Genomic DNA, 24,805 nt, shown 5'->3' on the forward strand with positions numbered 1-24,805 from the left:
AACATTAGTTTGATATTCCTGATTAAGAGTTACCTCCCTTGGTCACAATTTGTTAGTTCACATTTACTATGGTATGAACCAAATATTTTCTATGATAGAAGTTTGTTGAATACAACAACTATATTAAAATCTCATGAGAATTATCTATCTGGAGACAGTAAGAGAAAGTTTAATACTGTAAAAAATCTTGTTCAAATGATACATGTATTTGACAATTTATTTTTTAAATATTGCATCTGATAGGATCCTTAATTGGTAAAAAAAGTATTTGTGCTTTTCTAGGAAACTTTAGGGTGATTAAGTGCAATAACTGATATCCAAGCGTTATTCTGAATAATTGATTTCCTTCAAATAATATTTCCTTCATTGTATTCGAATTTGAAAAGTAGTTGCTCTTGTTTAACGATAAAAGAAATTTTATTTTGCTTACTTCCCTTTATTTGTATGCTACAAAACTTTTACTTCCTTTGAAACCAAGTATTTTGTTCATTTGTCAAAGTATTTCTTGTATTGAAGTGATAGTTATCATTAGTCTTCTTAAGAGTTTTAATTTCAATTGACGTCACACGTTAACAGTTCTTAGTCACACTATTATTTTTTTGCTAAAAGTACATTAAAATGATCAAAAATGCAATTATTGGTTATTGATAAACCAAATTATTATTTCTAGTGATTATCAAAATTGAAAGTAACTATTGTTCTCTATATATATATATATATATATATATATATATATATATATCTAAATATACAAGGTTATCAATGATTTTTTTCATCCCTTATTGTGGTGTATGCATGTACATATTTTCAAATAGTCATAATCATTCCCAATTAATATTGATGTAAGAAACAGATTGTAAATAGGCATTCCTGAATGTAGTGTAAAATGTTCATCTCATACATTATATTTAGTTGCATATTCCATTCTTATACACACAAGCTGTGTTTCTGCTGAAAGTGTATTTATTCACAGGTGTATAAATGCATAATGAGGTGCTAAAACATAGGTACATAACTTCTTTACGAGAAATACAAAATTCAAATTTGTTCTTGAATCACAATTTTTTCACCACTTGTTTTTCTTTATTTTTACTTTTATGTGCAATATGCCTTTTCAATTTCTTTTCAACGGGTATTACTGGTACTTGATATTTATTTCTCCATCACTCCATTACTAAGTTAATGGGTAGTTAATATGGGCTATGGTAATCAATTGTTACTATTGTCTATGTTCAATGTTTTGTTGAAGAGTTTTTCTATTTTTTATTTATTTTTAAACTTAGTTTTTTTAAGTGGTTTTTTATATATCGATAGTAAGGGTGGTATGTTATGTTGTTGAGTTACATTATTTTTCATTTTTTCTTCCACAATTTTTACATTTCTTGTAGACATAACTCCTACTTAACTGTTTAATAGATTGTGATGATACTTTATAGAATGGTTAAGCATCACATGGAGATGTGCAATACTGGATGCCTGCAAGGGGAGGTAATCCATCTTAAGTGTTCCTTAATGTAAAGTTCAAGTGAAACAACAATGGTTTTTAAAGCTTGCTCAGTGTACTTCTATTTCTTTTAGGTGTAATGTAACACTGTTATTGGTGGTATCTGATATTCTTTAATGATATAAAAACAATAACTTAAAATATATACTGGAAGACAATAAGTTTAAAGGAAAAATATTTGATTTGGAAGATACCTGTAACATAAAGTGTATGTAACCTTAAGAATTTTCTAGATTGAAATAAACCTTTCACTTCTATGAAAGGTGATATGACCTTGTTGAATTTGTTAGTTTTTTCTTCCATTTCTTTCTGTGTTACTGACTTTAAGTTTAGCTAGCTTTATTGAATAGATATAGTATATTTTACTAAAGTGTATTTATATAAACATATTTATTTATATTATCATTATTTGTTTCTACCAGTGTCTGAGTGAGCACCATCAGTTAGGTATTTCCTTGAACTTTTAATTGTTTTGAAATCTTCATTCTGCATTTAATTTTTAATTGCAGTGTTCAAAACAAGTTACTAATTCTTAAGTACAGCTCTTCCTCAAACCAAGCAGAAGATAAGTGATTCATGCATTTCTTAATCCAAATATTTTTTTATTGGAAGTCTTTCAATAGTCCTCATAGAAACTATATTCGACAGTGAGAGTGCAAATTAAAGTTGGTTATTGGAGCATTGAAGATATAAATATTTAAAATTTGGTTACATTCTACTACAGAAAAGTATGTGAAAATTTCCCACCAGAATTTTTACACTATGAAGAGTCGAAAATTTTTTTCAATGATATATATAGTGGATCCAAGAAAATTAACACAGTAAGAGTGGTTTTCAGGATGTAACAGATGTAATTGAGCAGTTTCTTCGATTATCTTGAGATATGATGAATCACCCACTGTCTGGTTTTTAAAGACCTGTGGTTAAAATCAAGGAGTATTTGTAAAATGAAGGTAAAAAGCATATTGGTCCTAACCTGTGTAGTTCTAAGGGATTAATGTTTTTCCCATTGAAAATTTATTTACATTCCAGTTATTTTATTCCAATTACTTTATATCTTGTGAAAAAAAAGTTATTTACTGAAGTGCAGCCTTCACTGGAAAAATATTTTCACACAAGAGAGACTCACATGAAGTTAGCAAATAAGTTTTATAATAGAGCTTATATGAGTTCATGTAAATCTAAAGCTTTGCGTGTAGGAAATTATATGTAGCAGTCATGCTAATTCCACGATAAATTCTTGTTAATTTCATGTGAATTCTATTTGTCTGTATACTGGGGAAAAGCAATGGGCCAATTGAGGATTAACTTTTCATTACAATGCAAATGTGAAATTTTATAACTTGTGACACCCCTAAATGGTTTGTAAATAGATACATGTACTTGAACTTATTGATTTCCACTCTGTTTACTGTAAATTCAGATAATGTTGTTTGGAATCAATATAGGAAATTTTAGTTAAGAGTAAAATGTGATACCTAGTTTTTATAATGTATAGAAAATTTGCACAAGTACTTGTATTGTGAAAAATTGCAATTCTACTGTACACAAAGGAGTATTTTACAGGTTAAAATTTCTAAAAAATTCTATTTTGTTATTTTGAATTGAAATCCATAATTAAAAATGCTTTGTTCTTTTTGTCTGTGTTGTCACATTGTGTTAAAAAATACAATAAATGGTGTCAACTTGAATAATGGACTTTATTTGTTGTACTTACCATCATTATCAAAAATTCTATTTATTACATGTAAGTGAATGTGACAATTTATGTTGATGTCATCAGATGACAACATGCATTTTATCTGTTAATGTTAACCATGTAAATAAACTATTGTTTATTGCTGAATTTGATTATTTTGTTCTGTACTTATGAAATACACTTGGACCAATAATTCAATTTCTTATCTCCAAAATATAGAAAACTTGCCATATCTCCTAACATGTTCATAAAGGTAGAGTCTCTAAGATCTTAAGCAATGAAAATTGAACTGGTTATTGCAGATACTTCAGCATTCTCATTTTTTAAAAAAAACTTCTAAAGTCACAAATTTCTATAGGAAAAATGGCTTAAACTCTTACGTAGGCAATGAATAATACACCATCTTGAAAATCGTCCTGTAATGTAATACCATTGGATTAATGCTTGAAAAGAACAATTTTTTTTACCATCTTGAAACAAAATCTGTGACCAACAGTTTCACAAAAGCTTGCCTAATTTAAAGCTAGATAATTCACAGTTATCCTCCCGTATCTATGGACGCGAAAAATAATGACTGTGAAAAGTACCCCTTTCCATACAACAAATCATGAAATTTGTCACCAGCGACATTACCCATTATATGGTATGGTGTAAATATTATATTTGTGGGTTTATATTTCACTGGTTTGTCAAAAATTTAGATTGAAATATTTAATTCAATTTTAGCATCAAAATTTTAAATATAAATCTTTACATTTTTTTATTTGGAATTTAATTTCATGGATTTTTTTTATTAAAAACACCAAAAACCACATAAATTGGTCCCCCATGCAAAAAGCTCTTTCAAAGTACCATCATTCTTATTCAAATAAAAAAAAAGGATACTTGTAATGCTTGTGCATTTATTGTTACAAAAAAAATATCATGATTGAAGCTGCAGATAACAACCATATATCCATGTTATATATCACAGAGATTCTCAATGATGATAAAATAATGACTCAACAAAGGTGTCATCACAAATACTAATGCATCTTAAAGAACAGAAACAATTTGACATATTCTATACATTATGCAACACTACTATATGCATTACATTATCAGAAATATTTGTTCATACAGTTTTTCTAATGGAACATGACGCTGATGAAATATTCACTTCAAAATACACATGTATATTATTTTATGCTTGTAATTGTGCATACAATCATGATGTTCAGGGAATATTGTTGGGTCTTTTAATTGACAATAAGCTGATGACATTTTTAGATCAATGGACAATAAGAATTAAACTTATTGACGGAAGATTTTAATCTCTATCTTTTGACAAGTTAACCTAACAGTTCATCGGCTGATTGTCATTTAAGGAGGAAGACCTAGGGTAAGGGACATAACTCTTGAAATCAGTGATATGTTTGTATCATATTCAATTTCACCAAAGCAATCTTTCGTTGGAAACAGAATGAAATCAGTCCAAGTTACTTTGATGCTTACATGAAATTGATGTAAAATGCTGAATACAAATGCTCCAATGATTTGTAAGAGTTGTGTCCCTTATCATAGTATGTGCTACACGGAAAATCCATGCTATTTATTTGTCTTATTGGACATATATATATATGTTCATATTAAAATGATAACCACTATGTGCTTTCATTTTCAACATGGATATGGTCTTAAGATCTGCCGCAGATAGATTGTTTTCATGGATTTCAAACAAAAGCACCAATGAATTAAATGGCACAAAAAAAAAAAAAAACAATATTCATGCCTGTGATAAGACTACTGCAAAACCTGCAAATTCAACATTTTTTCTTACTCAATCAAAAAATTTTCTTAAGGAAAGAACTTCAACCTTATTACAATAATGTTCAATTACTCAGTAAAACAGTCATAAAATTGTCACCTTAAAAACTTCTACATCATAAAATTCAAATAATTCAAAAATATCAATATACAAAATGTACATGTATAGAAGATAGACCACATAGTGGTAAAATTGCTGCATAATTCAGTGAAATCAAATTTCATTTCAGATCTTCAAAAAAGAATATAAATAAAATAAAAATAAAGATGGTTAAAAAAAAGTCCTTTAATGAGTCTGGACAAATTCATTTTCAAGATTCATTTTGAGATCTTGAGGTTGCTCCTTTTATGTATACCAGTAATCCAAAAAATATATACAATGTAGATTAAAAGAATCCCTAATTTCAAACAATTCACAAGAGGATACTTTATTTCTTTAGATAATACTTGCTGTATGTTAACATGAATAAAACTTTGCATAAGTGCGTACAATACACTAACAAATTATAAAAAAAAGGTGGAAGCAGTACTAATCCTCATAGAGCAAAAGCGTTTTTGAATTAGTGAAACTGAAGTATCAACAAATAAAATATTACATTACATAAAAATAGCAAAATAAAAACACCGTAAAAATTAATTTCAGGCTAGTGCAAAGCATAACAATCAATTTTACATCGTTCACTGGTAAAACACGTCAACTGTTTTCATTTTTACATATAACATCACATTAAAATTTGATTTCAGAAGTTACATGGTTCCTGATTAGATAAAAAAAAATGACTATCACCTCATAAACATAAATTTACTATGTGAGAGTGATGTCATCAACCTTTTTGATGATTTAATTGTTAAATTTTGATACTGAATAAAATTTAACTACAAGACATTGCTGTAATATTTTTTTCTGTCTATTTGAAATAACCTCACTGCCCATGGTGCATAATAATCTATTTCATAGGCTATTTAGTGTGTACCGTGTGACTGAGGTTATGTCTTTAAAGACAGAAAAAAATATAAGTCATTCCTTAAAGGGAAATAAAAATGATCCACTCCAGCTATTTAAGTATGGTTTCACCTAAAAACCAGGCGGGGTGGTGATTCATCATATCTTCAGACAATCAATGAAAGTGTATAAATACATTTGTTAGGTCCTAAAAACAATTCTTCCTATGTTCATGTCCTTGGATCTACAACTTATTGTGAAATATTTTTTAACTGGTTATAGTGTAAAAAATCTGGCAGGAAATTTTCTCATACTTTTTCTGTAGTAGAACGTAACCAAATCATAAGTTTTAATATCTCCAGTGGACTACTTTTATCAGCACTTAAATTTCCCAATACAGTTTCTAGGGAACCTATAGAAGGATTTGCAATAAAAAATCTTTTGTATTAAGAAATGCATGAATCACCCTTTATAAGCTTCTGTCTAGTTTTAAGGCAGAGCTGTATTTAAGTTCTCATTCTTTGTTAAAGAAATGTATTACAACTTTTCACTATGAATTATCATTCTATCTAAAAATCATGCAGGTAGTGAATTAACATTCAGTATATAATTGATATATTGATAAAACAATTACTGTAAAGTTAAGATGCCTTGTTGTGCAATTTGTAAAGACAATTTTCATAGTAGACTCTACCAACATTTGAACAGTACACATGCACTAAACTAAAATATTTGCAATTAGTCAGAAGGGTTTTCACATTTCTAACCGTAAAATAAACATGCATGAATTATTATATATCTTTTTTTGCATGATTTTTAGGTGGAACAATACTTTAAATTTGAAGAGAAATACCACAGTACACAGACAATAACATATATCATCAACAAGATTTTAAGAGTATTGACAGTGCATGAAAATACCCCAAACTGAAGATTACAATAGTTAGCTCCCTTGGCAATGATAACTTCACATATATACATATTCTATGAACATTAATGAATGGAATCACATAAGTTTATTTAAAGCCTGTCATGTACATTACTGGTCTGCAACAAGTCCACAAGGTCTCATAAACTCTTGTCCTCTTTCATGAATCCATTTATTTGAAACCCATTTTGTCCCTACTAAAACAGGACAAGCTGCATGCCGTGTGTTGAATATCCCTTCTCCATTTCTATATAAATTGTACCAAAATGCTGCCGTTCCCTGCAATCATTTGTAAACATGATAAAATTTTGAATTATGGCACTAGAAGAATTGGGTAACTTTAATTCAACATTCACATAATCAATTTTGTAAATAGTTTCTGTATATCAATCAAAACATAGTCAGTAATGGCTGTAATACCTTTTCTGTCTACCTTAAATGGGTTATTTGTCCATCGTGCACACTTCAAAGTAGTGTTCACCAAATCAATCAAATTATTTGGCCATAGACACTATCTTAAACCAATACTTAAATAAAGTTGAAAAGTGTCTGTTTACTACTAGATGTTTGTATAAATACATGACAAATTTTGATAACACTAACCTTTTTAGGGAATAATTTTACTCCAAGATAAGGGAAAACTGTAGCTCCACCAGCTTCTACATCACTCATCTGCAAAGACAAACTGTACTCATTGTATCAATTCATAGGACTGTTGTTTGTGCTTGATTAATTGATTCAGATTAAAAAAAAACCTTTTAGTATGGGTGTGTTAAAATTACTTCATGGATTCATCTGACAAATATTTCATGTATTTTCCCAATAAAAACATTTATCTAAGGACAAGCCTCTGCTAGACTTATATACAGACACCTGTACATGTGTATATGTTTAAAAGTACTTTTTTTTAAATTGCGAAATAATTAGAGTACTTAGCATTCCATTACATTGTGTTGTGAAAAAGATGGTAATAATACTGTACGACTACTTCAGCTGTCATATAATAATTAACTTCTGGTCAGAAAAAAGAATCATAATACTGAATTAATCAACACACATTCTAATTAACATATTTGATATTATATTTTTAATTGGATTTACCTTAAAAAGTATGTCAATGAGTTGTACTTTCAAGAAAATAAATATATGAAAGGGTGTATTTTAACAAACTTGAGAACAATATTTCTCTAATTTTGCTTCAGTTTTCATAATGCTTGACCGGGGTGGAAAAAAATGTTTTCATAACTAGTGACTTTTTTGTTCTCAGAGTTTGATTGGCTTAGAAATGATCAAATCGATTGTCTTGAACTCCATCTTGAATCGCCTCGATTGTCATTGTAGTTATATTTCAGTTAAATAAGATAATTATGGTGTTTTCTTACCTTAAATAAGAATAATGAAGGGACTTTGAAAGATTTGAAGCGAAAAAACCTTGGAAATCATATGGTTTCTTTTGTTTGGAATGTTTGCGTTTGTGTGACGTAAACATGTTTCCTACAAATCGGAATCACGACGTTTCACGCACTTTTCATTTTTGGGTATTTTTGACGTTTTTAGGGCATTAGAGAAAAAGAATCTACACTCAAAGCTTGTTGATTATGAATTTCTCACATTTCATGAAATAAATTTTATAGTTTGAGGCAAGCGTCACGATCAAAACTATAAAATTTATTTCACTCAATGCGAGAAATTCCATAATCAACCTGTTATCATTGTAGATTCTATATATCTAATGAAAACATCCTTGAAAAAAGTTTAATGCAAATGTTGTCTATATGAAATATTCCTGATTTAAATATTTATTGTGTTATACTTGTATGTACCCTACTAAATATATGTTCCAGTAAAAATTTTACTTGGATAATATTAATCATTAGGTGTGTTTTTCAAATTATGAAATAAATGAATGGGGGGATATTTTTAGAAAACCTGTAGGAACCCTTTACCAATTTACTGAATAAGTGATCCCCACCCCTTTCCCTAGGACTTAAATACACTAATTCAGAAAATAATTTGAAAAAAAAAAAGATTTGAATAGATTGCCATTGTAATTATCTAAACTTGTATAAAGGAATACCAAATGGGATTTCCCCGAAGTTCAGCTAAGGAACTAAGACAGCATTTATTCTTACTTAAAGTGAATACCAACTAGTAATTCATATTTATACAAAATTAGGTAAATTGTTAGATTTTACTTCATTCAGAAAAAAAAAGACTCAAAACTGTGAGACAAATCCTTGTCTTGAGATAGTCTTTTAAAAAACTATCATGCTAAGACCAAGCACTAAAAAACATTACAACAACCTTTAGCAAATTGTCAAGCTTGGTCAATATCTTCGTAAATAAATATACAGAAAAAACATTTGCCCAGCAAATGTTTTTATCTCAGGTGCCCAGCCTAGAAGAATTTGTAAACAAATCCAGTATTAAACTCACATATGATAACCAAGTTGCTATCCTATTGCCAGTATTCAAACCCTGAAACGCATTTGTTTCTTCTCTCTAAAGGAAATTAAAAATAATCATCTATACATCAACATTGTCAACTGTAGTGTAGTAACTTGTCGTAGCAAACTTTCTCAGAGCTATATTTAGATAATGATTACCCATACAAGGGGAATTCATTTTTTTAGGTTCAAATTTATTCGAATTTGGTTCATATTCCAAATTTTCCACAGCCAAACTAAATGTTTCTTTCCAAAGGTATCTTTCTAAAAATAATTAACATAGGTTATACTGTTATTATATTAAAACAATTTCTTTTGAGTGTAGAATAGCGTTTCTTGTATCAACAATTTGTAGATATTTCCCCCTTATATGATTAAAATCAGTGAGAAAGCTTGCTGTAGCACTATACATGCTGTAAAAGAACGGAATAAACAAGAGGGACTTACATAGGCAAGAAATGTAGCAATTCTGTTGCCATCATTTTGTTGTATTATTGATTTCTTTCCCTGCAAAAGTCTCTTATTATAAAAATAAATATTTTACAGGATAGAACTACTTTGTTCCAATTTAAAATAAAATCTTCTATGTACAAGATTTTTTTTTATTTTAACAATTTAAGTACACTGGGTTATCTCCCTTAAATTGAACAGATACATGCTTTGTCTACATATATTTTATTTACTTTGATAAACACACATGTGTGTACAAGTCTACAATTTACCTAAGCTCCGAAGAGCTTTTTTTAACAATTGCGAGATTAAACCCTGATATTCTAGGTTGAAAAATCAATATAACCCTTTGGCTAGGGCAGGTGCTTGGAAACCTGGAAACATGTGGGACTCAACCTACAGTGGCGATGATATCAATAACAAGTCAAGCGCTTTAACCGCTCTGCCACATATGATGCCAAACCTTGTATACAAGTATGCAGTTTCATGAAAAGCAATTGAAACAATTGAAAGAAGTTGCATTAGTGTTGAGAATACATAACTATAGATAGACTGCTAGTCATCCAGACACAATTTCAAGTTTCAAATATAAATATTTAATAGCTATTACACTAAATAAGACTCTGAAAAAATTTTGAAATTAAACAAACAACCTACACACTTAAATAACATAATTCTTCATTTGAAAGAAACTCTTCCATTTCTTCTAATTCATAAAAAAAAATCTATTCTAAACTTACCCTTGCAAAATCAAAATGAGGTTCATAATGGCCTCCAATACCATAGTTAGCAATCTGTAAGAAACAAGATTGATAATTAAAAGTTAGCTGGTGTTTTGGGAAATAAAAAAGCACTCTTTCTTTCAAGTAGAAACTGAAAATATGACTTTTCCTTAAGAATCCTAGGATGTTATCAGGGATATAAAACAACAAGAGAATACTGAGAATGCATTGTGAAAGTTATGTAGACATTTTCTGCCATAATTCTGCATTATACCTAATCATATGAAAATTGAGATATGGAGATTGTTACACCATGGGTAATTATGTATCAATTTTTACCTGTAAATCTTCGGCAGTATCCATATTCAATCCACTTATAGCAGAAATTCTATTATTTACTCTTTGTATAACTATATCATCCTCAGTTTTTAACCAAGCACTGAAAAAAAAAAGAACAATATTTTCATCATCTTAAATATATATATAATGTCAAGGCAACTTTTGACTCAATGCAAGAACTTTGTACTGTAATTCAGAAAATTATTGTGAAAAATGTTACAGTGCTGTTAAATAAAAAATAACTCATATTTTGGAACATGTGAATAACAGAAGAATAAACCAACATTTTGGTCAATATCTTAAAAATACACCACATTTTGATCAACAATGACAAATCACATTAATTACTTCATGGAATTACTTTTTTTTTTAAATAAAAGTAATTCCTACATGTACATTATTAAATTAAGTATTTGGCTACAAATATATTAAAGCTGTTTTTCAGTTGTTTGCCCTTGAACAATGTCTAAATCACTACCTCCAAACAATACACTTAAAAAACATGATTCTTGTAAAAATATTTTCAACTTATTATAAATTCAAAAGATGGTAAAGGATAATCCTACCTTTTACTAATTCTGTATTGGGCAAATTCTAATTTTCCTGTTTTTGCATTATGCACTGTTGCCCTACCAAGCTGTAACAAATTATAAAATATTTTATAGGCATGTGCACATGTTTCATGTTTACATGTACCATAACTTAATCATGGCAATACTGTACATTTCATCTTTGAAACTGAAATAAAATGTATTTGCTGAAATATTTTTACCTAATCAAGGATTTAAATTTGCTTTTGAGAAACAGTCCAGAACCTTGGAGATTTCGAATGAAAATCCACCTGATGTAAACTAAAGGTAGTAATAAGAGATTCAATGTAATACATTGAGGGTCCAGGATCTATGCTGGTAATTTGAAAAGTCCCCATTGAGAAATAGAGGACCCAAGACCAAGGACCTACATTAAAATAAACAGAAATATTGAAACCTGTTTTTAGTGTTTCTAACATAAAAAGTTTTTTTTTCTTTTCAAAAGGTTGCTATGTTAATTCTTCATATGAACATATGTTTTTATCTCCTGTGACTTAGACTTAAAAAAAAAACCAAACATATCAATAGAAGAAGTTAAGTTTATAAATTGACCAAGAACAAAAGTGTGTCTTTGTACAAGTACATGTATACTGTACAATATGCCCATGAAGACAAAGGGAAAAGCAGAACTTTATCTATTATTCTGTTTTTTTTTTTTTCATTAAATGTACGTCCTGTTTCATAATGGTCATGCGTTTCTTGTTCCATGCTCTCTGATTTAATTTATATCTGTCGAGAAGACATCACTGGTTTGTTTTACTTGTGTCCTTCCTTTCATTCTAACTGAGCAAATAAAATTGTTATGAACTTAACTAAAATTATTGGCTTGATAAAACATACTAATCAATCAGTAACACAATACATTACACTTTTAAAACAATTTTTGTTGTAGTTGTCAGTGTACTAAAATGAATCTATAGCTAGCCGATATTCTAGAAATTTTGTTATCATTAACTAATTATCACATGCAATTCCTAATCTTACCCACCTTTGGTGTGGCAATACTTTTTATTGTGTTGACCTCCTCCTCTGATAATACATCATGGTATAGGACAAGATAAGGGTCTAAGTACACCTCCTCCTCTTTGGCTGGGTTAATCATTAATAAAGGATGATTATTGTTTCTGTACTGGCATTTCAGCTTATGTTGATCTTTATAATCCTGTTAATTATTATCATGTAAAGAGGATTTTACAAAATAAATCAAGACTAATAATTTTTATCAAAATCTATAAATTAATCAGTACTGATTATCCAATGTTTACTGTACAATTAATCTCTGATATTGAATTTATAAATTACAGCTAACTAAGAAGAAGAAAATGCCAATCTAATATAAATATTGTTATTTTCAGTTTTCTGTACATGTTTTTCAAGGGGTAACTTCTCACCAGCAGAAGTAGAACCAAATTGTGTATAAAAAGTACTCATACCCAAATAAATCATCAAAGTTAGCGATGAGAAGTTCCACTATATTCAATACCAGGAATGAAGCCTCAGTTGCTTCGTAGGTAAAGTTGTATTTATATTACATCTTTTTTACTTTCAATCATTTTGCTCATTTTGGTTAATGTTATATATTATTTTATGCTTGACACAAATTCTATTTTCTTAAATCAGATTTTTTCTCAAGAAAATTATGAGCACATTGCACCTAATACTGAGACAGGTGCAACCTAAAACACTCCAAAGTAAGTTAGAATATAAAATTCCAATTATAATTTCTATGGAAATTTGAAAGTAGGCCTCACACTCTTGGAAGAGAAGGCCAAAAAAGATTTTCAAGGACATACTAATAAATAAGAGAAGTTTCACATTCCTACACTTTCTCTCATCTTTTTCATATCTCTCGTTAGATAATACCTATACCAAGTCAGATCCATTGCGGTAGTTTCCAACTTTCTGGTTTTTACCCTGACATTGCCATTTGTTATAATAAATTTTATTCTTTTGACTATTGCATAAAGTTTGTCTATCAGTTTGGTAAATTGTTATCACACTTTATACATTAATAAATATAACTGTACATGTGGCTCTTTACCTTGTCTCTTAACATGTATATAATGTATTAAATAAATGAGAAAAATATCTTACATGTGTGTGTTCATTTCTACACAATCTTTCATACATAACGAACTCATCAGAGGACCTGTAGTCATCTTTTGGGGGTTTATTTTTAATTACATTGATGTCACTGTCAAGACTACCATCCTCGCCCATCTTTTTCTTCTTTTCCTCTTCTTCTTTCAGCATTTTAAGATAATAGTCTTTATTATTTTGAGCTCTTGAATGGTCTGGGACTGAAATATACACACTATTAACATAATAGTTATCAGACAATTACAAAACATTGAACGATTATATGGCTTATTCCAGTACTAATCTTATACAGTAATCACTCTAATGTGGCCAATCATACTGCAATACAAAAGTGGCCATATAAGAGAGGTGACCTCTCTTGAGAGGTTAGGCCAATTTCAGTATTTCATTAAATATGCTTATTTGCTTCTGTTGCATGTACGTTGTTCTGTACTAGTACACAAATTATAATGAGTTTTATTTCATATTTGTTATGTATATGTAATGTATTTTTTAAAGCAAATTGGCAATTAACTATTGAATAAAGTTTTGTTTATTTATACCGTATTTTTTGGACTAAAAGTCAATTTTTCTTCAGCAAGTCGTCACTTCGGACATTTAAACTCTAAAACAAAATTGATTAAATAAAACAATTAAAATAATCCTCCTTGATAAATACATTTATCTCAGCAATGTGGATACCATATGTTTATAATGTATGCCAATTAAAAAGTTAAAATGTACATGTATTTCAAGAAACAAGATTCCTAGTCTTTCTTATATAGTAAGCCAACTTATTGTAAAATTTCATGGAGATCCATAATCCTTTTTACCCGACAGGTGCACTTGGTCCATTCTCCCAGTTTTTAATGGAGTCCAAGGTGCTCATTTATTTTTGTTACTTTGTATGTATTATTTTGGTTACTTTATGTTCTTTGTTGTGTGAGTTTATTTTCTATGTCTAGTCTTTATCCCTGAATTACATTTATTGGATTTCCGCTAGAATCTTGGTTCGCTTGATTACCCGTTTACACAAGCTAATGTGAAAGAAATTAGCAGCAGATCTATGGACCGAGTCAATGTAAAATCAAGCAGGTCTATGTTGAAATTGGCTCAAGTTGCTTTAAATTGTACATTGCTACCTATGCAAAATTATGATGGGTCTATGTTGACAAAAAATTCAGTTTCTAACACTGCATACATCATCCAAATGCTTGTTTCTGGTGCCTCAATTCCCACCTATCTTTTTGTTATATGACACTTAATGATTAGGTTTATTTTTACTCATGTTATTGTCCAAATGTCTACAAACACTGGACAACAAGGACAGACAGCAGCCACTGCAAATTTTTTAAGGTTAAATAAAAAAAATTAACGAAGAATAAGTCTTACCCATTGAAAGCAGCTCATTTGTCAGAGTTAATGCATGTCTCACATTCCCTTGCTGCAAATAAAATAATGAATAATTAATTGAATTTTTTTACCAGTTAATATCAAATATATTTTTTATGATTTCATGGTAAGATGAAATCTATAATAACTTTCGCATTAACTTGGATTGTTTACAACAAGTAATGACAAGATAGCATATTATTCAACACACAGACCAAAAATAAAATTAAAATTTCATATTTGTAGATAAAACAAAAGTTCTTCATGAAAAATCTTTTCATCACAAAGATCTCAAACTATACCAACCAAATAAAATGATGTTTAAGATATACTGATACATACCAGTGATGTACATAGGTTTTACATCAAATGTAATTAATATAGGAAAAATAAAAATCCAAATAATTGGACATTTGGGGACAAGCAAATATAAAAAACACCAACCAATACCAATAAGAATACCAACTAAACCCATGACATTTTCTTAAAGAAAAAAAACTAACTGATGAAATTTACCTCTTCTTATACACGTCCATTTTCTTTAAACTAAGGTGTTTTTGAGGTAGACCAAATACAAGAGCTTGTATTTGATAACAGGTCCATAAAATAAGTGATACATTACCTTGGTCTTGGCCCTTCACATGAATCACTAAATATCATATCTAATTTTCCAAGAAATAAAGAAATTTACAAACAGAATCTGCATCAATAGTCCAATGCACCTTCAACTTAAAAAAATGTAAAATAAACCAGAAAAAAGCATGCAAAAAAATCTGACTCCACTCCTTACCAACATGGTTATATATGAGAGATAATCCAATATTTCTGTCCTATCGGCTGTTTTGTTTGACTCTTTACTATCTTTAGCCAGGGATTCCTCTAACCATAAATGACAATGATAGGTATCTGCTGTACTGTAGGCATACTTCCCAACATACAAACAATCTTGGGCTATAAAGATACAGCATGGTCAGCACCTTGTTACAAATCTTAGTCCCAAGATGCAAATAAAATGGACCATGCTGTTAGCCACATATCAGCATACAGATTGACTAGTCAGCTGACCCCTGATTAGGGACTGACATTTACAAATATAGAACTTTGTCCATGATGCACTTTAATTGAACCATGCAGTTAGCTGATGAGTGTCATACTGGATGTATTAACTATTTTGATGACCACACACAGGACATGTAACTATCACATACACATGTACACAACAGTGTCTAAGATACTCATTCAAGGGGGCAATGTAATGTCCTATCTGACCAGATGCTAATTAGCAATGAATCAGTAGCTCTATCCCAGCACTATCTACTTATTTATTTACAACATGGATTATACATGTGCTTCAATTGTTCTTTAAATGTTATGGAATAAAGTGGATCATACCATGCTAACTGAATATGGATTTTTTTACATTTTGCCAAATTCAGAACAGCATTTGAAGTGATTTTAAACTATGTAATGAAGCATATTTTACATTTAATTTCAAATACAGAATTGCCTTTATCCTATATGAATTTTTATTTTAATTCAGTATTACTATCATTAGAACAAGCCTGGTGAAAAACCAGTATTTTTAAAAGTCTTATAACTCTAAAATGAAAAAAAAACTATATATTTTGAAAAAATTCTCAATTGCAGGTAAAATTTCAATTTAAAACCTTATAAAGGCCTTAAACAAAGGAAAGAATTCAAAACTCCATGAACTTTAGAAACTTTGACAAACCATGGAACAAAGGTATTGTTGTATCTCCCTTTTTAAATAAATAGAAGATGACCTTGACTTATTTGATATTAAAGAATCATAGGGCAAAGAAATCCATCAACTTAGTCCTGGCAAATAAAAGTTACATCAAAGTTACAATTTAGAACACAAAACAGTTAAAACATGCACAAGATGCAACTTGTATTCTTCAATTTACAAACTTTCCTAAGTTAGAAAAAGAAACAACTGTGTTACCTCTGGAAGAGTCAGTGACCAATGGCAGATTAATTTACAGAAATAAAAATGTACATATATAGTCAGTGTTCTACAATTTTAGAAATTTTCTGGAAAAATCTGTCATGCAAAACATACAAATTTAGCTTTCTCAGGGCTAAATTTAATTTGCTATGGGTAGCAGGAAATGGGAATTCTAGAAAATGGATTAAAGAAATCATTGGGCTGAAAACTGTGAGATAAGGGCCACTAAACCCCAACTAACATTATCAAATCTCAGGCCATTTTAACTGTAATAAAGCTGATATCCTCTAACATTCCTTATCCCTAATTAGGATCTTTTTTATTTACCTGGTAAACTGCAAATGCTAGGTAGTCAATTATTTCAGATTTGTTGACAGTTTTGTTTTTCTCTGAGTCTAATCTATTCATAGCCTCACTCATCCAGGATGCTGTATGGTAGTAGTCCTCATCATTGTATGCCACACGGCCAATCTCATAACAATCAACAGCTGAAATCCATGCATATACATGTACATGTAATCATGCTGTTGGTATCAACAAACACACATGTACAAGCTGTTATTGTAACAACAAACCATAAGCATGATATAGCCTTATTTCGATGTTGCATGTTTAGATTAGTGTAAATTAAGTTAATATTACTTGAACGCCTGAAGTTATAAACTGAAGCATGTTCTGTTTCTTTTAAAGTAACTAAACCTTTGAAAATATGTCCACATGTATGTGTTTTGCAATGAGTGCTGTTTGTATATTGCTTGATATCATCTTAAATTATTCAATTTTGACAAAAAATAAATGAGCCTAAATTCATTATTTTTGTTGAAATTAAATAACAAAAAAAGACATCAAGCATTATCCATTTACTGAATTAAAACTTATTTCTCTTATGATTGATTCAAAAAGTGATTTAAATCTGTCAGTAAAATGGTAACTGAATGTGTAAAAAATGTTTTGAATTTTATCATGAAGTAAACAATTCACAAACAGTAAGGAAAAAGATAGTAACAGATATCACTGATCAACCAACAGAATGGGAAGAAAATAAATTGATCTTGGTATAATGTACTAAATGTAGGCCAATCCAACATAACTTTTCGTGATATTTTTAATTTGTATCTAATTCCAGCTATTTTTTTTTATAAAATCAAATCATCACAAAAATAGATCTTGACACTGGCATAATAGAAATACATGTACTCTTCCTATATCCTTAGTAACATGAAATCTCCTAATCATGGAAGAATTCTACATGTGATTCTACAGGACAAAAAAAAACTGGTAACATAGGAGGAAAGACGTCTGAAGAACAATAAAAATAATAAGAAGAAAAATTGAGCTATATCCCTCTGCAAGGATTTAATACTATTTCCTGGTCTAAGTATCATGTCTGTATAATACTGAAATGATAAGTTTCAATGATATTAATTTATCAATTTTCTTCTCCAGATGGACCAGGGTAATTCAAACTAAGAAGTCAATTAAGTCAGTCATAAGCATTTTTAAGATTATCAGGTATAAACTTACAATGTATTCATAATTCTAGAGGAGATGCAAAAATGCTCAGCTAAGACTATCAAATGACAGCCTTTCATTTTGATCTATTTGATATAATTGAATAATTCTTTACTTGTAATGATTTATAGTTCTTTGTTCTTTTTTTTTAATTTTACACACAATTCACACAATAGCACTCAGGATGCATTTTATGGGTTTATAAACATGTTTCTTAAAAATCAAATTAGATAATTAAGATCAAAGGAAAAGAATTCAATATCCCATTTTAATAATATTAGAACTAAGTAATATAGAAAAGATTATTCCACTGTACTGGCTCGATTATTTATACAGATATTATTAATATTCATTTTTACTTCAAGAACTACAAACTGTCAGTTGAAATTAAAAATGAATTTTTCTAAATTATCAAAATCCATTTTCTATAAGCATGTCTGTGTGTCTGTATACCAAGTCAAAATTTGATATTTAAAAGAGTTTAACACTTGAACAACATATACTTTCCCAATTTTGAAATTTCGAACTTTTTCAATACAATATTATTTGATTTCAATTAAAATAACTGTGTCAATGAATGTACACTCAAAAATGTCGAAATCAAACTATGAAAAGAGCATGTTTTAATGTTTAACCTTTACATCAAGTTTCATGACAATATAACCATTTCATTTCAGAAAACGGTCTCAACAACAGCCTAAATCTGAGACATGAAGAACAGATGGACATGCAGATGCACAGATTTTTAATCTACTTTTTGAACTGGACCAACTAATTAAAATCTTATTTGAAATTTTACATGGAGTTAGGGTATTACAGATAGACATAATTAGGAGGGGAGATAACTCGATGGAAGAATTAAAAATTTTAGAAATCAACAAGGTATCCTTTTGTGAATCTGATTACAGTTCTGGTTACATGTCAAATATTACTAAAGTAGTACTGTCTTTTTTTTATTTTCAAAACAAGTTACAAGCAGTTAATAGAAAAAAAATAAGCTGAAAATTAAAGTCATGCATTACATGCTATTTTATTTACCCATGTGAAATGATAGGTTTCTTTGTGATTCATAAAATTTCTGAATATTTTTCAACTTAGATCCTTTCTTGAAGACCTCTGTCTTATAACTTCTCACAACAGAAACATTTTCGTAAATTAACAGAGACAGTTTAACTATTGTCAATAAATTTCTTGTTTTGATCACTTTATATCAATATATGTCAACATTTATGAGCCAAAACTTGAGGAGAAAGAAAGAAGAAAACTTTCTCCAGTGCTATGATATATAATTTGAAAACAATAGTCCTTATAAAGTAAAATTAAACTGCTAACATTAATTGTTAAGACATTTATATAATTACTACATACCTGTCATTTCAGTAGTTTTTATGCCAGCTATGTCACCAGCAGCTATTTTGTCTGTATCTAACTTGTATGTGTCTTGAAGACGAAGCAATGCGGCCACAGCTCCATTCAGATCCTCATATGTAGGCAGATATTCTTTCAAGGCAGTGATTTTACTGTAAAACTCTGGAGGGACAATCAAGAAAAAAATGTCAGAAATACATATACATTTGTACATGTACAAAGCAGATCAAAACCATATACTATTTATAGAATGTTTCTAATTTTAGAACAAGTTACACTCAATAGCTTGGTTTGGGCCAGTTCACACTTCATGATTTATAACTTGTTTGGGCCAGTTCACACTTCATGATTTATAACTTGTTTGGGCCAGTTCACACTTCATGATTTATAATTGGTTTGGACCAGTTCACACTTCGTGATTTACAAGTGGTTTGGGCCAGTTCACACTTCATGATTTATGAGTGGTTTGGGCCAGTTCACACTTCATGATTTATGAGTGGTTTGGGCCAGTTCACACTTCATGATTTATATAAGTGTGAACTGCCACAAACCAGATTATTTCATATAACCAGTTAAAATTAGAAATATTCCTTAAATAGTATTGGGTTTGATTGTATTAACATACATGTACATGTAGGGTACAATGCACCATGTAAATATATGGCATTTTCAAACAAAGTTTTAAATACATTTAGCAAAGCACATTTCTAAGAATAACATGTAACTGTAAACTTTTCTGTTCAATTACATTTTAAAATTCAAGGCAACTTGTGCATACTTGTACATGTAAATGCCATTCATTATTTCAACTACTGATATCAAAATGTTCAAACTATTAAATAAATAACATATACAGAAAATTTCCATATAATATTACGCCAGTTACAACAATATATGATATCATTATAAGTACATTGCTTAGAAGGTAAACTATGATATATACTGATATATGATTTAATACATGTACATGTACATGTATCATAATAAATGCCTGATAGGTATCAATGATGTAAGTATATATACCTTCATCAGGTTTCCACTTCAGTATGTCATCAACATTCTGTTCCCAGTCAACAGTGAACCTTTTCATAAACAGGAAAGCATTGACAGGGTTGCCGAGGTAGAAATCTGGGTTTCCCATAGCTCGTTCACTGTGTTCCTCCAGCTCATCTGCTAACCTGACAACAAATACATACATGTAGTTGATGAACTGTTCATGTAGCACAGACTGATTTAAAGAACTTAGTGGTGATCTATAGGTGTTCTTTAGTAAATTTGGTCAACTTTTTAAATATAAAGCCTGTAATAAAAATTCTGCCCAAAAAGTCTTGATTTATGATGAATGCTAGATAGAGCACTTGAGTTGTACATGCTTCTTTCGTTGTCAATTTTTTCAATTGATTAATTGATTGTTGGGGTTTAACGTCTGAGCAGCAATATTTCAGCTATATTCATGCGATGAACATGAAATGGATGATAAAATGAAAAATGGGATAGGACATACGGATAATGGGGTCAACAAATTTTGATTGTCACTGGAAATAGCCAATAGGGAGAAGTGGGTAGGGTCGGGCAATTTAGCCTCCTGTGGCAGAGCCCTATGGTTCCAACTCTGGGAGAACACCACAGAAGGGTTCTTTAATGTGAGAGTAACGTCATTTTTTTCAAGGTTTTAAATTCAGAATATTTACCATAGACAGGTTCAGCACACGTCTTTCCACTACATGGATACATCAAACATTTCAATACATGTCCTGCATGTATATTACAATTAAACCTTTAAAAACATTTTCCTTTCTACAAAATTACATTGTACTTGCAATCCTGGTCATCTGCCACTTACGGTATATTCAAATCTTATTAACAAAGGACATGCCTAACCTTTGAACTATCATACATGTACATGATCAAGATTAAATCATCATGATCATAACTTGTCTTAAAGGTACATTGTACATTATAAAATCAGTCACAAGTCATGGCATTATTATATGAAAATCCTATGAGAAAAAAAAATTAAGGAACTCTTTAAGTTTTCAAATTAGATTTACAAATATTCAAATATTAGCAGTGAGTCAAAAAGTCCATGTAAACTGAACTTATTTAAAGTTCAACAACAAATCCAATTAAATATCTGTTTCAACTGTAAATATATTAACACAAAGAAAACTACACTAAGAACCACAGTTTAAGTTCAAACATCACTGAACAGACAAAAACTGGAAATGGAGATACACAAGTAAATACCAAAAACAAATATCATGACGATCTACACCTAAAAGGATGATCAAAAGATATGAAATTTAAAATCATAAAGCAATTCCCCAGAATGTGTCATTATGTATGCTCAACCTATGCTGACAGTAATCACAAACCATCTGCATATATTACACTGTAATACAAGGCCTTGTAAAATGAAATATTTACAAGTCAAGTGAAAATTTCCTTTCACATAATAAATGCATTTTTCATACATGACTTGACATTTTATGTGTTCAACTAAATTTGTATAAAATATATATACAATTTAAGTACAGTGTACAGTGTACTTGTACTTTCTCAATTGTACAGTTAAATATAGTTGTATAATGGGTTTGTAAGCATACATTTGTGCGTGAAAACTGTTCATCAAAACAGATTTTTAAAATTGATACATGTATGCAGTACACAGTACATTTGTAAGTAAATGTACTAACATGTACATTTGAAAGAACTTGTAAAATATACAAAATTTGAGACAATTTTTTATAATATTAGAGATGGGTATACATTTTTTTATAATTTGCATGTACATTGGAAATGTACATTCACTGCAATATTAATGTAAAATTATTGTGTTTATTCAAGTTACTAATTTCAAAAAATGTAAAAAAAAAAGTCCTTAAGCATGCCATAATTAATTTTGGGGAGTTGGGAAAGAACTCTGAAGTAGCTCAATCATACAAAAAAAGGCAGTAATCTTCCTTTAATTTCCTGTAAACCTAAAACCTGTCTATCATTTTGATTAATGTGTTTCTAAATCAATATCAATGATAATTAAAAGCTTCTCATGGTGGACAAATAAACATCAATCTCCCATTATCACAGAGTCTATTTTCTATATAATCTTCTTTTAACTGTAGTTTAACACCAACTCCAATAAATAATAGAAATTTCATTAATATGGTATAACACATTGGAAGGATATAAAGACTGAAAATAGGGAAGGCAATGTCAACACTGGGCAAGTAATGTCCTGTTTAGATGCTTGGTATTCAACTAATTAGAGGCAGAATCAGTCATATTGGACACACATCTAACATACATTTGTACTTAACTTGTATAGTGACCAGAAAGTAAAATTAAAATATAGAGAGAGGTTTGGAACGCCAGGAACATTTGCCCCCTTCTGACAGAAAATGACCCTTTTACATACATGTAAAAGAAATTTATATGGTATGTTAACAAATGGCCCCTCCAAATTTAGAATATCTTTTAAAAAGACCTGGGAATGGCCCCTTCCCAAAATTTTCTCCTCATCCACTGTATAAATGCATATATACATGTAAGCAGGGCTACAGTGATTGAATTTAAGGGGAAGTACTTGCTACATGCAAGTTAAATTTCAATTTTGATAGTAGAAATTATTTCCTTTTAGTTAAATTTGCTTTATACTTGGTGTATTACAAGTTCAATTCAGAAATAACCCAGAAACTCAGATTTTGCAGTTTTTTTCAATACAATCCCTAGGCTATCAAAAGTGGTCAAATCTTATAAGGAACAAGAGAGAAAAAATATAACAATAAATACAAAATATATCATTTTGAAAAATGCTTAAATAAGTCAAACTCTTTAGAAAAAATTATACATGTGGCCCATAGAAAGGATGTACAAACGTAAATGTACGAAGACCAATTGCCCGAATCTCATGTTATTTAATTTGGATACCAGAAATACATATGTACATGTATAATTATTGTACATGTATATATTTTTAAACTGATATTAACTGGGAAGAAAATAAGTGCAAATGTACATATCGCTACACATACAATGTACTTTAGCATAAAAAATACATGTGTATAATATGTATATGTACATGTACAATATAGTGTACTGTTGTACATTATTATACACAATATACAACTTCACTTTTTTGCAGGGAAACCATACAAAACTCCAGGAATACATAATAAAATTTGACTGTCGGTAGAATTTTTAACTACATGAAGTTTGTACATGTACATTTATCATGACTCCATATCAGTGCTATTTGAATACTGTACAAATAAATATAATTCATTACAAGACAAATGACTGCATCTCTTTTCAGGGCTTTCCTGTTGTTTAATGAGAACAACTCCAGCAATATTTTGATAAATAATGATCCAATAAATGTAATTGATAATGTTATCCCATTCTGTGTAACTTATATTGTTCCACGACAATGACACTATGACTGTATGTTATGTATTGTAAAGAAGTATGCTTACCTTGACAAGGCAGCCAATCTCTCCTTTTCTTCTTCAACATAGCTGTGGATTCTGGTAGCAATTTCACTCTCTGCCATAAGAGCTCTTTCCATATGAGCCAGAGATGTGAAAAGTTCACATACTGAAAACTGTATCAGGCAGAAAAACAAAAGAAAATGCAAAGATATTGGCATTTTTTGTTGTTCTCAGGTCCACTTTTCTTAGGAACCACAATTTTAAGTTCAGAACTAACAACGAGTTTGAAACTTAACCAGCAGATTTTTTAGATTCTAGAAATGTCCACGTTGGAAATATGAATGCATACGTGCGCAAGTACTCGTATATACAGCGGAAGAAACACACACTTAGTTAAATCAAGGTTTACCTCTTATCAAATTACAGACCACTAGGTTTTCCTCTTGTGTTGATTGCTTGAGGGTTGTACCATTCTTTGGGTAAGATTAGATTTAATTTTTATCAGATTTCAATAACCACACTACACATATAAAATATAGTGGTATAATTTCTTTTTATTATTATTATGTATACTTTCTACTATTACCGCAACAGAAAAATAACCGTATTTACAAACACTAAATACTTTTG

General features: G+C 29.7%; 1 protein-coding gene across 6 annotated transcripts; it reads right to left on the reverse strand.

The window, feature by feature from the left end:
* Nucleotides 1-4,085: 4,085 nt before the first annotated feature.
* Nucleotides 4,086-24,648, reverse strand: LOC148619486 (prolyl 4-hydroxylase subunit alpha-1-like). Of its 6 annotated transcripts, none has more exons than XM_088579405.1 (14): nt 24,585-24,648; nt 24,221-24,348; nt 20,772-20,926; nt 19,749-19,910; nt 17,196-17,356; nt 14,900-14,951; nt 13,523-13,728; nt 12,417-12,590; nt 11,405-11,475; nt 10,839-10,938; nt 10,518-10,571; nt 9,317-9,382; nt 7,484-7,552; nt 4,086-7,159 (listed from the first exon to the last, which is right to left on the reverse strand). In XM_088579405.1, exons 2-14 carry the CDS (start codon nt 24,310-24,312, stop codon nt 6,992-6,994), a joined length of 1,530 nt encoding a protein of 509 aa, XP_088435531.1. In that variant the 5' UTR covers nt 24,313-24,348; nt 24,585-24,648; the 3' UTR covers nt 4,086-6,991. The 6 variants fall into 6 exon arrangements, with proteins under 6 accessions (XP_088435531.1, XP_088435532.1, XP_088435528.1 ...); XM_088579406.1 differs by lacking the exon at nt 24,585-24,648 and adding an exon at nt 15,690-15,778 and having other exon boundaries at nt 17,285-17,356; nt 24,221-24,558; XM_088579402.1 differs by lacking the exons at nt 17,196-17,356; nt 24,585-24,648 and adding an exon at nt 15,690-15,850 and having other exon boundaries at nt 24,221-24,558.
* Nucleotides 24,649-24,805: the final 157 nt, after the last annotated feature.

This window comes from Perna viridis, chromosome 4 (genome assembly GCF_037379345.1).
Source record: "Perna viridis isolate PV_CMFRI_1.1 ecotype Kerala chromosome 4, ASM3737934v1, whole genome shotgun sequence".
In the NCBI taxonomy this organism is placed as follows: domain Eukaryota; kingdom Metazoa; phylum Mollusca; class Bivalvia; order Mytilida; family Mytilidae; genus Perna; species Perna viridis.

What these genes read in the sequence shown, in the direction of transcription:
- LOC148619486 (XM_088579402.1), bottom strand. Translation starts at nt 24,393, where the DNA reads ATGCCAATATCTTTGCATTTTCTTTTGTTTTTCTGCCTGATACAGTTT. An exon ending in CTCATTTTGATTTTGCAAGG is followed by an intron (nt 9,383 to 10,517) that starts GTAAGTTTAGAA and finishes AATTTCCTTTAG; the next exon opens with AGAGAAGAAACAAATGCGTT. An exon ending in TAAAATTATTCCCTAAAAAG is followed by an intron (nt 7,160 to 7,483) that starts GTTAGTGTTATC and finishes AAATGATTGCAG; the next exon opens with GGAACGGCAGCATTTTGGTA.